The sequence below is a fragment of the Aethalodelphis obliquidens genome, unplaced genomic scaffold (genome assembly GCF_003676395.1).
Source record: "Aethalodelphis obliquidens isolate GAN/ISIS:26980383/991018 unplaced genomic scaffold, ASM367639v1 scaffold5, whole genome shotgun sequence".
Lineage (NCBI taxonomy): Eukaryota > Metazoa > Chordata > Mammalia > Artiodactyla > Delphinidae > Aethalodelphis > Aethalodelphis obliquidens.
In genome coordinates this window covers 55694974-55708617 of record NW_020837949.1, presented here as the reverse complement: position 1 = coordinate 55708617, position 13644 = coordinate 55694974, and the positions used below count along the sequence as shown (strand labels likewise).

The following is a 13644-nucleotide window of genomic DNA, read 5'->3' as shown; positions in this document are numbered from 1 at the left end:
GAAGAAACTTTTTATTCTCTGCAGTAATTTAGATGGTGATTTTGTGGATGAATTTGCATACTGTTAAGCTATCCTTAGCTATGTCAGCTCATCTAACTTGTCCCGTTGTCGTTTATTCTCACATTTTAATTTTGTCTGGGAACCTGATGGGTGAAAGAGTTCAGAGTAATGGACTGGATTGGAGTAATTACTTAGGTTCAGATGGAACACCAATGGTTCTTCAGCTGCTCCCCAAGTGTTCATCTGTAAGCCAGTTATCTAGAGCCTTACTATTCGAAGTGTAGTCTGTACCAGCCGCAATGGTATCACCTAGGACCTTGTGAGAAATGCAGAATCTCGGACCCCACCTCAAACCAGCTGAATCAGAGGTTTTGTTTTTGTTTTAAGTGCTTGACACAAGAAGGGTTTATTTTTTCTCTCATTGTGGTCAAATTTTGTGTATGCTGGCAGGGACAAGGAGGGCTGGCCTTCACACAGTCACAGATCAGGAATCCACTCAAGAACACAGAACCCACTTAGCAGCTCCTCCCTTTAGGGCTATCAGAGAAATTTTTTTTTTAATTGAAGTATAGTTGATTTACAATGTTGTGCTAATTTCTGCTGTATTGTGGTAAAATACACCTATCATAACATTTACCTTCTTAACCAATTTTATGTGTACAGTTCAGTAGTGTTAAGTACATACATGCTATTGTGCAACCAATCTCGAGAACTCATCTTGCACAACTGAAACTCTATACCCATTAAGCAACTCCCAATTTCGGCCACCCACCAGCCTCTGCCACCACCATCAGAGTCTGCATTTTAATAAGACAAAAGGTGGAGATTCACAGCACCTTAAAATCTGAGAAGCCTGATCCAGAGAGAAACTTGCTTTTTCCAACTCTATGCTGAGGTGACTAATGTATTTTTTTAACTGAGAGTGCAGCAAAAAGTATAGTTGACCCTTGAACAACACGGGTTCGAACTGTGAGGGTCCACTTGTATGTGGATTTCTTTTTCAATAAATACATACTACAATACTGCATAATCCATGGTTGGTTGAATCTGAGGATACAAAACAGCAGATATGGAGGGCAGACTGTAAAGTTATATGTGGATTTTTGACTGTGTGGAGGGTCAGCAACCCTAACCCCGTGTTGTTCAAAGGTCAACTATATATCTAATTAATTACCTCACAAGGAGGTAGAGCCAGACAGACACCTTGCCTGCAGCTTCTTTTAATACCATCCACAACTAAGTGCCTTCCTAGCAAGTTTGAATCAGTAAGTCATAAATGAAGGTGGAACTTCCTAACCTTTATATTCAAATTCAATCCATTAGGCAAGAGGCCCTTAGGACAAGGAGAAAAACAGACACCATTTTGTATGGGCCTCCTTAGGTTATTGTTATCAGTTAAAAAAAAAAAAAAAAAAAGGAAACAGCCTGGACATACTTGGATTTCCAATTATGTGATGCACTGCCAGGAAAAAAAAAATGTGGATATGCTAAAAGTAGTGGTAATAAAAGTCTAGCATTTACAAATACTGATTTGTTTCTGCCATAGATGAAGTAAATTACTCTTTGAAGTTAACTAAAGCATATAAGCTTCTAATTTTAGCTTTGTTCTAATAGTTTAACTTTTTTGCTTTATAGAATTGTCTTGATTTTGAAGCCCTGGCATTCCAACACATCCTGACTTCTAGTTTTTGAATGTGAATTACTCAAAATTATTAAATTCAGAAACAGATCCTGGTTGCCTATATTTATATTATAAAGTTTCTATATTTGCTTCAATTAATTTACATATAGTGATTGCAGTGTGAGAGGTAGTAAGAATGATTTCTGTAATATTAAGTATGGATCAAAATAACATCTATGATAAGTAATGATAAATTAATTAATTTGTTTGTTAAGTTAACCAACAACCTTAATTTGGGGGCACATATTGTGAATGAGCCATTCACAACCCTCTTTTCTCTTGCTTCCTCAACCACAGAAGTTGGAAACCCAAACATTCAACATTCTAGACTCCTCTATAAGGAACAGCCACGGGCCCAGTTCTAGCCAATAAGATGTAACCAAAGTCACTGGGTGGAACTTCTGGAAAAGTTTTAGTTTTTTTAAGGGACATAATTGGCTGGCATGTATTTTGTCCATGATAAACTAGTTTTAAAAGATGAAACTATATGAGACAAGTAGGTTGAATGAAATTACAAAGAGGAGTGCATTAAAAAAAAAATACCAGCAGTAAAATCTCTTTAAGAATTAAAATGACAGCCTAAAAATAAAAAATAAATAGGCCTTTAAAAATATTAGTTTACTGCAGACAATTTATATTCTTCTTCTTTGTTTTAAAGGATGATTTCCACGCACACCTTCCAGTTTGTCCTCTGGAGGCTTCGGCACAGATGAAATTACCTAGGTTAAAAAAAGAGAACCACCAACACTATAATTTTTATAGTACAAGAGTAATAAACCATTAGAATAGGTAGGATATACATCCAGTAGTTTAATCTTTGCCATCACATTTAAGGCAGTTAGCCCAAGTTCAAGGTGCAGCCTACGATCCAGGCACAGAGCAAAGTTTTATGTCCAAACATTGATGGGAGTAAAATTTCTAAAGCCATTTAACAAGAAAGAAATTTTGAGGGGAGAAAAGTAAACATATGCTCTACTTTAACATTCCTTTATAGATCTGTTATTTTATGATGAAGTCACTTGTAATTTTATAAATACAGATAGATACCCTGGTTATGCATAACTTGAAACACTTATAATATTTGATATATTTAGAGACATTGAGGCTCCAGTGGGGATGGGGGATGAAAAATTTAAAGAAATATGCAGAAAATGCTAGAATCTTCAATTTCTTAGGGAAAAATGAAATCAAATACATCAGAACAACGTAGACAGTATAAGTTAAAGCACAGTAAGACAGTCTTCACTTAAAATGGAAAATTATTAGAAACTGTAGTAAACTGTATTTAGTGTTTCTCCTTTTTGTTGTTCTACTATTTCTATATCTAGGATTTGGACCTAACTCTTTTTTTCTGGAAAATACAGTCAGCTCTAAGATAGCTATGTATCTGTATCTATGTCTCAGTTTAGTTGTATCTGAAGGAAGGGTGCCAGTACAAGCAAAAAAATGTTTAAAGAGGCTTAAGCATAAAAACTGTGTCCATGGATTTTTATTATTATAAAACAATTCCTCATCCTCAACTGGATAATGTTGAGGTTAAAAAAGGGTACATAAAGAATCTACCTTAGCCTCTCTTAATTACATTGTAAAATATATGTACAACTATGTGAAAAGCACTTTCTGAACCTGAGTTCAAGTATAAGAGAATGGTCTTTCTCCAGCAGATTATGATTTCTGAAAGTCTTGCCCCACGATAAGGTATTTTTCAAACGCTAACTCAAATGTTAACTTTCTTTCATTTGTGCTTAGAAAATGGAAAATGGTTACGTAAATAACATTAAAAAACTGCTACCTAAGTAGAACAATCTAGCTCTAAACTATTTAAGAAATTTAAAATTAAAATTCAGACCTTAAGGGCTAATCTTTAGAAATCTCACCTTCTTTTATGGCTATCTGTATTAAAGAAGCAAAATAAGCATTTGAATTTTATGTAATTTTGAACTTGAGAAATAAATTGTAATAATTTTCCCTCAATGCAGTAGTTCTCTATGTTGGCTCATATTAGAACTATCTGGAGAGCTTTTAAAAAAGGGAGGGCCTGGGCTCCATTCTCACAGATTGATCTAACTGGCTAAAACTACTGCTTTTATATTTTCTACTTAGAGTGATATAAAATATGTTTAAAGCAAGGATTAAAGATATCAAAGCAAATACATATCTGTGAGTCAAATTCAGTTATTGTACTTCAATAGAGAATTGTAGGAAACACATCTAAAAAGTAAAAATGAAAAAAACAAGAATGATAATACTGTAGTTCCCAGAAATAAGTCTCCATTCAGTTGTTAGTCCTGTAACCAAATCGTCTCTTAAAACATTTTTTTTTTTTTTAATGATCTTACCTCTTTAAGTTTACTCCGAATTAAATTCGCTGTTGTATTCAACGAGTCATCATGCATGTCTACTTTAGGAATGTCTGGTAACTGAGGGCCAATCATAACCTCATTACTACTTGTGCTTGCTTCAAGAAGAGTTCCATGTTTACAATCATCTTCTCTTCTTCTTTTCCGCTCCTGCAGTTGTGTTGTCCTAGGCATAAATCTGTCAACTGCCTCTGAAGGAGTAATAGCCTTCTGTGCGCCAGGGAAGGCCAATGAATTTTTCAAAGTTTTCATCTGCATTTTTTGCAGAGAGTCATAGTGGTTACAATGCTCCAGTGTTTCATCATGGTTTCTACCATCCTGAGAGGAGTTTGATGCTCTGTCCACATGTTCTCCTGATGAACATGTACATTTGGGGGAGAAACAGCACAAAGGCAACTCACAGGAATAAGGAAGACAAAGATCTGAGTTCCCAGTAGATGTGTTCAAAGAGGCTGCAGGAAATCCAGAGGTCTTCGAATAGAAGTCCTGTCTAAAATCTTTTGTATCTTTATGCTTCTTTGTCATGTAATGATCTTTATATTAGAATTTAAAAGGTGAGAGAAAGGGAAACAGAAATGGTTCATTTATTGTTTTCATCATTCAGAAACATGTACTTTTAAAAAGAAACATCACTTTAAGATGTTAATGAACACTACCCTAAAAAATTTACTTCTTGAGTAGGGAATATATTCACATGGTTTAAAAGCTAAAAAGGATATCTGTCCAGTATGTCTTACCTTTCTTCCTCCCACTTACCCCTCTTTTTCTCCTGTAATACCCATTTCTCTGAACCTTTCTGCTTTCCAGTTAACTCTAAATCTTGTAGAGTTTTTCCATGTCATTACATAGAAAACTTTATGGCTTCAAAGTATTTTACTGTATGTATCATGCTGCTTAGTTTGTATTTGTAGCTTTTAAAGGAGACAATATGCTGGGTCCATATTTTATCATTTCTTTGGTCACACATACAGGTTTTCCTGAAGCTAGTTATTCACACAGGTTAAAGTTCAGCATCTACAACTGACCAGAGACTCCCAACAGCTCTCGCCAAAATTTTAGGTAAGTTTTACACTTTATTTCTCTCTTCACACTGCCACATGCCCCTTACTCAATCAGCCATAAACTCATCATATTTGATAGCTGTATGGACACTGTCTTTGTCTTTTAACCAAAGGGTGGAAATTTGGTAATTTGAGCCTCTGGAACTATTCAGATTTCAGACCACACACATTATCTTAGTCCAATTCTGACTGCTCTAGTTCTACAGTCCATGTGCCAGATCCTATGACTCCATTCGGTGCACTGGGAATTTGTGTCTAGGGCAACTTGGATGGGCATATTGGGCATTTGGCCAGCTGGTGTTCATCAAAAGTGGAACTTATCCACTTTTTGCAGTTGTAACTGGCCTGCACATCAGAGGTGTTTCTCACTGCCTTTTGGTCAAAGCCTTAATTCCTCAGCATGGACACAGGCTTTTCAGGCTTTACTTCCTGTCTCCTTTTCTCTTATCTCTCACTGAAGCTGTGTTGTGGTTATCATATACTACTCACTGTTCCTTAAAATGCATGATGCTCATTTATTCCTCTGGCCCATCTTTCCGTCTCTTCCTCTCCCCTTCCAAGTAATGTCTACTTACCCTTCAGAACTCAGCCACCTCTCTCATCCTTAGGAAGCCTTCCATGAAACAACACCTCTCCCTTCCCAGCCCAGATTACACAGCATTCTGTAAAGAACCCTGTAGTCTACAGATATTGAAAATTGTGATCCTTTACTTGTCTGTTTTCTCACTAGACTGGGAACTCCATGATGATAAACGTAGCAAAATATCTGACACATAGGAGGTGTTGTTTAGTAATAGGCTTTCCATACCTTTATTTTTAGTAGTTCTTGCTACATAAGCATTCCTCTCTTGTAATTTTTTTCTGGTTTCTTCAACTGTCTCAAATTCTGGAGCATAGCACACATGAAGCAATCCACCAAAGAAACTTTGTTCATCCATTTTTCTCTTGGCTATCCTAAACAGAAATACATATCATGGTTTACTAATCTAGATTTACTTAGCATGAAAGCTTAACTAGTATACAATACACTGATCTAAAGAGCAAAGTCCAGCTTTTGCTGTGTATATATATTCTATAGCTTGGGAATTAAGATGCTCTGCTTGTGGATGGTATTGACCCTACTGATCCACTGCATACTCTCTTAGAGCCTTTCCTCCCCTCTCCCAAGAGTCTTAATAGGTTTTAACTAAGTCATCCATACAAGCGAGATTCCCTTTAACCAATATAGGGTCCAGCTTGTTGGTCTGAGGTACACAATCTGTGGTCATGAAATAGAGATTTTTCTCTGTGTTAAGTTAACTGGCGCTTGAGAGTTAGCTCATACCTAATTTAGCCTTTTCAGCACAATGTTTTCCTATAATGGAATTCATATGTAAGAAATTAGTTAAAAATATTGTTATTGTAAACCTTCAATAATGGAGGAAATATTGAATATGTAACAAATAGTGAGAAAATAAGAGGATGGTATTCATTCAACAAATACTTATTAAACATCTATGATGGGCTTCCCTGGTGGCACAGTGGTTGAGAATCTGCCTGCCAATGCAGGGGACAAGGGTTTGAGCCCTGGTCTGGGAGGATCCCACATGCCACGGAGCAACTGGGCCCGTGAGCCACAACTACTGAGGCTGCGCGTCTGGAGCCTGTGCTCCACAACAAGAGAGGCCTCGACAGTGAGACACCCGGGCACCGCGATGAAGAGTGGCCCCTGCTTGCCACAACTAGAGAAAGCCGTCGCATAGAAACTAAGACCCAACACAGCAAAAAGAAATAAATAAATTAATAAACTCCTACCCCCAACATCTTAAAAACAAAACAAAAAAAAACATCTATGACTGGCCAGGAATTACTACAATAATTAAGTACTTCTATGCCCAGGGAAAATGATAAGAAATATTCATTGAGATATTACTACGTACCGCAGTGTCCTAAGTGCTTAAATGCTTCACTTGAATTAACACTTTACAACAATCTTATGATGAAACTAAGACCTGGGGAGATTTATAACTTGGCCATGCCCACATTGGTTTGTGGAGCTAGGATTCAAATCCAGATGTCACACTGCATGGTCTACTGTCCTAGGTGGTGTGGGAGATGTAAAAACTCCTTAGAATGAATGCACAATGAGAAAATATGCTTCCCTCACCATAAGGAGCTGGCAAGTTGGTTAGAGCAGTGAGACTATACATAAGAGCAACTGGACAACACTACATGACCCTGTGTACCCAAGTGTTATTTGTAGCACAGAAAAGAAAATAAGAATTTTAATAGCCACGGAAGGATGGGTCTTGGAGTGTATTAGTGACAAGAATAGGAATCAACATAAAAAGAGATAAGGCATTTCACATTTCAGCCTTATTGGAGCAGAGAGTTTATGTTATATATAGAAGGATAGAAAAGATGGGGTCAATTCATATAGGTGCATAACAATAGCTCAACAGCTAATCTTTTTTTAAGATATTTTGATGTGAACCATTTTAAAAGTCTTTATTGACTTTGTTACAATATTGCTTCTGTTTTATGTTTTGGTTTTTTGGCTGCGAGGCATGTGGGATCTTAGCTCCCCGACCAGGGATCGAACCCACACCCCCTGCACTGGAAGGCGAAGTCTTAATCGCTGGACAGCCAGGGAAGTCCCTCAACGGCTAATGTTTATTGCATTCTGAACAGAAGGCATTTGCTAATCCCTTTACGTGAATTATCTCATTTCATCCTCACACAACTTCAATAAGTAGATCCTTTTACCATATGGATTTTACAGAATACGAAAACAGGTTTAATGGGGTTGAATAACTTGTCCAAGGTCACAATGTAAGCAGTGGAACCTGAAAACTTACCCCAAACCCAATCTTTAATCTACCACACTACACGACAGAAAATTGTTAAGTATGGGAATGATCTATGGACAGAGTTTTGGTAACGCTAACACTTAAGAAAACTGGAGAAAAATAATAACGGCCATGTTAAGTTATTGGGTAATTCGGGAATGAATGAGAGAGGACAAAATGATACCAATGGGAATGGAGAAAATGAGACACTGCTTAACTTGCATATTACCTTGCACTTTGTAAATTAAGAAATTTAATAAGGTAAACTTCTGTAAAGTCTTCTGCTGGGTATTCATCCAGAGCATTATACTGTTCAATTGCACCATACAGAGCAAATCGCTCAACTAATTCCTTCATCGCTCCCACTGCAGGAACTCCTTGTATTAATAAGTACCGAGATTCCAAATTGACTGTATATACCTAAAAGAAATGCAGACACATTAAATGTATTTCACAAATAAGCCTAAGACAAATCTGCTCCTATTAAAAACAAAATTGAAAACAAGAACTATTCTGTTCAGAAAGTCTGCAAAAAATAAAGAATCAAAAATTTGCCCCTCTCTCTGCATAAAGAATTCACCCTACGTGTGAAGGCCTCTAGCTAAAGCACCTAATAGACTACCTTCAATCGACACGTTTTCCAGAAGTTGGCTCGGTAGATACGACAGGAAAGAGTTAACATAGTCATTGAGCCTTACCGTGTGACAAGGACTAGTGTAAACGCGGATGATACAATGACTAAAACACAGCCCTGTTTTCACGGAGCTGAGGTTCTAACAGTTGGCTAAAGAGGTCGCAAGAATATCTGGTACCTGAGTACCAGCGTTCCTCACACTCATCTCCAGTGAATGGATGTGACCACAGCCTTTCAAGATTTTATTTACGTAGGCTAGGCATGTGAAGCTAGAGCTCACACAAAGCTACTGAGGACAGCGAATGAAACCGAAATCACTTTACCTTGACAGCGCGAGGCCGTCGCCCCTCCCGATACTTGGCCCGCGAGTCGCACACAGCCTTTTGGACGTGGTGGTCGAATACGCCCCCAAGCTCCCCGCCACTCGACGCCATCTTGCCGGTTTGGGCCCTCGCAGAGACGACAACATCCGCCTCCTTGCCCTCTTGTGTATCCAATAAGAGAGAGGGCTGGGTCAAGGCGTGCCGAGATTGGCTGAAGAATCGATAGCGTCAGCCATCGTTTCCTGTGAGCGAGAATTCGGTGAACGAGGTGCCGCCCCCCTGCGGCGCGGCGGAGAGGCCCGGAGAGCCGGAGCAGGCTCGCACGCCCCTCCCGCTACAGACGCTCGGCAGGGCTATGGGCGGGACTAGGGGCGGGGCCGATCGATCTTCTCCGGCTTCGACGTCCTCGGCCTGCCGGATTAGCCCGGGTCGACTAGGGTGAGTGGCCGCGGGAACAGCGCTTGCGGATGATGTGGGGCGGCGGTCGGCTGGCGGGTGCTGGGGGTGACGGGGCGGTCGTGACCGTAGCCTTCACCAACGCTCGCGACTGCTTCCTCCATTTGCCGCGGCGCCTCGTGGCCCAGCTGCATCTGCTGCAGGTAACGCGCCTGCCCCGGACGGGATTCCCGGCCCCGAGTCGAGGCACCTGGTGGGCCGTCTGCGGTCGGCCGGGGCCCAGGTCTGTTAGGGACGCAGCGGCCGCTCAGGCCTCTCCCGGCGGCGGGACGCGGGCTGCTTTGCCCGGGCCGCCGACCGGTTCAGAGGCCAGACTGTGGGCCGGTCTGGGCGGTCTTTGCAACCATACCACGTCTAGTGCAGCCCCGAGCCTTTGAGTTAACTTGCCGCATTCCAGGTCTTTTACTTGGTGAAACTGGGCTTTCAAACATCCTGATACTCTGCCACTGCGTTCAGCTATTCCTCACTCCAGGTTGGAAAAGCTTTTGAGAAGTCGGGTTTGTCTTTTTGGGTTTTGTTTTGTTTCATTTTTAAAGAGTGTTTTTCCTACCAATGATTTCCAGGTGCCTGCACGGCTGTGGCCCGGGCCTCCAGAAGGAGGGGCAGCCTTGGTTTGTGGAGCCCCTGTAGGTTAACAGAGACTGAGCCCTGTGTCCCACGAGCGGGATAGGTTAATAAGATGAAGGTTCTTCCAGCGTCTCCGTTACTCGGAACACCTGTGAGGTGTGCTGGGAATGTGCAGTGAGATTATGCATATTTGAACGTATGTAGTTAGGATTACTTGAACCTCTGCTTTCAGTTGCCGTCTGAACATTGTGATTGTGGTAGTTCATAGCTCTAACCACATCCCTACTTTCATTATTTTAACATAGAGGCACCTGGCCTACGAGTTTGAGTGTGCTTCTGGGGGCAAAAGGATAGAATATTCGAAATCTTTGAAAATCCTGGATGCCTAGTACCCCACTACTGGCTAATCCTTGCAGGAAATATTTAAGAGTTTGCAATAATTTCAAATATCCCACCTTTCCATTTTAATAACTACTTTTCTAGATTATATTTGCCCTGTCTTTCAAAGCACGTTAATTTCAACAGATCCTGCTATTATTTGTTTTACCATAAAGTAGGTAGTCTCTTGGCCTTAATGAGCTCCCTTCATGGCAGGAGATGAGTTAGTTATGTCACCAGATCCCAGGTAGATCCTGCCTGCCCTGTGCTCTCAGTCAGCTTTGATGGAAATTGCCCACAGTGCCTTCAAATCTCCACCTAATGAGTTTATAGGAAACACTCCCCACCTAATGAGTTTATAGGATTGCTTCCTTACAGTAGCTCTAAAATGTGGATGCTGTGTTGCATTCATCACTATTTAAGAATTTAGTGGTCTTGATCTATTTTTAAAATTTTTAGCCTTCAATAAGTATTCATAGGCATTAATTCGTAGATATATTTTTGAAACTTAAATCCCTTTAGCCTTGGAAGAAACTGTTGTTTCGGTCCAGCCTATATCAGCAGAATAGGCCAACTTTTCTCCCCAATTAGAAAAGTAATACATGTTTTATAGGAAATTTGGAAAGCATGGAAAATTATAAACAAGAAAATAAAGTTACCCATAATCCCCAAACCTAAAGATAACTAATGTTAACAGTTTGAATCAAACGTTCTAGTTTTGTTTCTAATCTCTATTTTTAACAGAAATGGAGTCCTACACACACCCTTATATGTAGTTTTGTATCCTGATATTTTCCCTTAGAGTTATTATAAGTGTTTTATTTTGTTAAAAGGTAATTGTCACTTTTAGTGGCTAATTAGTACTCTGTCATAAGTTTGACATAATTTAATTGTTCACTGTGATGGAATGTTTATATTGTATTCCATTTTTAGACATTAAAAGTGATACTGTAATTATATTTTAATAAAAGTTAAAAATAACATATCTTTGTTGTATAATATATAATAAAACATTGTTTTATTTTCTGGTTATTTAGGATAGGCTCCCAGAAGTATTGAGTTAGAGGGCATAGATAATTGTTAAAGTAGAAAGTCATGAGTCGGGAGTTAATAGGTTGAATTATTTTGCTTCAGCTGAAGCATTGAATACATAATACAGATAATACTGTAATGGGTAAAGAGTCAGAGTGATGATTTTCTGGCCTGTGTCAGGTTTACCTTTTTTTCTTTCAGTTTTGAGATATAATTGGCATACAGCCCTGTGTAAGTTTAAAGTGTACAGCATAATGATTTGACTTACATGCATCATGAAATGATGAGCACAATGTTTAGTGAACATCCATCATCTCATATAGATAAAAAATTATAGAAGTAGAAAAAAATGTTTTCCTTGTGATGAGAACTCAGTGTTTACTCTCAACAAGTTTCATATATATTAATACAACAGTGTTAATTGTATTTATCATGTTGCAAAAGGCTTTAAAAATACCGATGTTCTGGTTCTTCCTCAGTCCTACTGAATCAGAGCCTTGGGGAGTGGGCTTCAGGCATCTGTAGTTTTAGATATATCTTAAGGCTACTTGGATGCACAAAAAGTTGAGACCCGTTGTTCTAGAATCACAGAATGTTGATGGTGAAAGAGACCTTAGGTATCTAGGTCATTTCTGTACTTTCACGCATGAGGAAGCTGGCCAGTCCATTTCCATGCACTTAATTTGCCCTCGTCTGTAACTCACCTGCATCATCAACACTCGCCTCCTCGCTGTTTCTTCCATAACCCAGCTTCTTCCCACTTCTGTGCTCTTACTCAAGCTATTCTTCCCTAAAGCATTTTTTCTCATTCCACGCTTTTAAAAACAGCATAATTCTACCTCCTCCACGTAGTTTCAGATTCTCTGTTGCCCACATTTGTCTCCTTTTCAAAACTTCACTGCAGTGTTTTTGTGACACAGCTCACTTGTTATATTCTGTTCTGTGTTTTAAGTATTGTCTTCTTTTGTTTATCCAAGTCCTGTTTCAGGACTGGGTACCCAGAGGATCCTTTAACTCAGGATTTCTTAACCTTGGCACTATTGACATTTTAGGCTGGGAAATTTCCTGTTGTGGGGGACTGTCCTGGGTATTGTAGGATATTTAGCAGCATCTTTGGCCTCTACCCACTAGATGTCAGCAACACCCCTCCTCCTGGTCGTGACCAAAAATATCTGGAGACATTGTCAAATGTCTCCTGGGGGAGAAAATCACCCTCAGTTGAGAATCACTACTGTAACTCAGTTACTTTGTCTGCATTACTGAAACAGGGGAAAGGATTCATATCCACACTGAGAGCAACCAAATGAACCTAAATCACCCTCCAGAAATAGCCATTTTGTCATTTCCTTTGTGTTACCCAGGCCTCGGACCTGGCCGATCCTAAGGCACTACAACCTATGGTTTCACCCAGCAATTCCCTTCAAGTGATATGGATACCATGGGTTTAGGCAAAAGCAGGTCAGTCATTTGTTGATTAGATTGAACTCCTGGAAAAGGGGCTCCTTTTTCTCTAGGCTGTCCTTTTCTTCTCTCTACCTGAGGGCCCAGGGGCTCTGTGGTCCAAGTGAATGATTTTTGACGTAAAAATGAACTCACAACATTAGTCTGCAAAGTTTATATCTGAACATATATTATGACTTTATGGGGCTGATTACTACCTTTTGACCAAATGAATAATTGAAGTATTTTTCATATTTAATGAAGTTGATTTTTCCCTTTTCCAGGGAGTTGGTGGGTTCTCCTTTTTGATATTTCAGGGCATATTTCATATTTCCTTATTTAACATCTGTGGTTTTAAAAGTTTCTTCATATGAAATAGGGCAGCTGATCTGCATTATATGTCAATGACTGATGAAACCGCGTAGAAAGTTTTTGGGGGATTGGTCACTTTGACTCTTATAATCTCAGCTCACATAGTTACAGCTGACCTAGTAACTTTGGACTTTGACTGCAAATCTGAGTCTCTTTCTACTGTATCACATTGTTCTCAGTGGAAAGATTTTGTCAGCCAGAGTGGTGGAACTGTCCTGTAAAGAATTGTAAGAAGGACTTCCCTGGTGGCGCAGTGGTTAAGAATCCGCCTGCCAATGCAGGGACATGGGTTCGAGCCCTGGTCCGGGAAGATCCCACATGCCACGGAGCGACTAAGCCTGTGCGCCACAACTACTGCGCCTGCACTCTAGAGCCTATGAGCCACAACTACAGAAGCCCATGCCCCGCAGCAAGAGAAGCCCGCTCACCACAACTAGAGAAAGCCCTTGCGCAGCAACGAAGACCCAGTGCAGCCAAAAATAAATAAATTTAAAAATATATAAATTTATTTA

At 39.7% G+C, this 13644-nt stretch overlaps 2 protein-coding genes across 5 annotated transcripts in view; one reads left to right on the top strand and one right to left on the bottom strand.

The window, feature by feature from the left end:
• Positions 1–421: 421 nt before the first annotated feature.
• On the bottom strand, positions 422–9130 carry RBM48 (RNA binding motif protein 48). 3 transcript variants are annotated; one of them, XM_027102448.1, is made up of 5 exons: positions 8888–9130; positions 8160–8350; positions 5911–6056; positions 4021–4574; positions 422–2400 (listed from the first exon to the last, which is right to left on the bottom strand). In XM_027102448.1, the coding sequence occupies exons 1-5, from the start codon at positions 8996–8998 to the stop codon at positions 2314–2316; spliced, it is 1089 nt and encodes a 362-aa protein (XP_026958249.1). In that variant the 5' UTR covers positions 8999–9130; the 3' UTR covers positions 422–2313. The 3 variants fall into 3 exon arrangements, with proteins under 3 accessions (XP_026958249.1, XP_026958250.1, XP_026958251.1); XM_027102449.1 differs by lacking the exon at positions 8888–9130 and having other exon boundaries at positions 5911–6051; positions 8160–8266; XM_027102450.1 differs by lacking the exons at positions 5911–6056; positions 8888–9130 and having other exon boundaries at positions 8160–8268.
• A 140-nt stretch (positions 9131–9270) lies between these two features.
• The window catches only part of PEX1 (peroxisomal biogenesis factor 1), a 73838-nt gene continuing 69464 nt past the window's right edge, over positions 9271–13644 (top strand). Inside the window, exon 1 of one of the 2 annotated variants that reach the window (XM_027102446.1) lies at positions 9271–9486. In XM_027102446.1, the coding sequence (XP_026958247.1) occupies positions 9355–9486 (132 nt within the window). In that variant the 5' untranslated portion in view covers positions 9271–9354. The remainder of the gene's footprint in view (positions 9487–13644) is intronic. The other variant, XM_027102447.1, reaches the window with a different exon arrangement.

What these genes read in the sequence shown, in the direction of transcription:
- RBM48 (XM_027102448.1), bottom strand. Translation starts at nt 8,998, where the DNA reads ATGGCGTCGAGTGGCGGGGAGCTTGGGGGCGTATTCGACCACCACGTC. An exon ending in GACGGCCTCGCGCTGTCAAG is followed by an intron (nt 8,351 to 8,887) that starts GTAAAGTGATTT and finishes CATTTCTTTTAG; the next exon opens with GTATATACAGTCAATTTGGA. An exon ending in AAGAACTACTAAAAATAAAG is followed by an intron (nt 4,575 to 5,910) that starts GTATGGAAAGCC and finishes TCTAATATAAAG; the next exon opens with ATCATTACATGACAAAGAAG.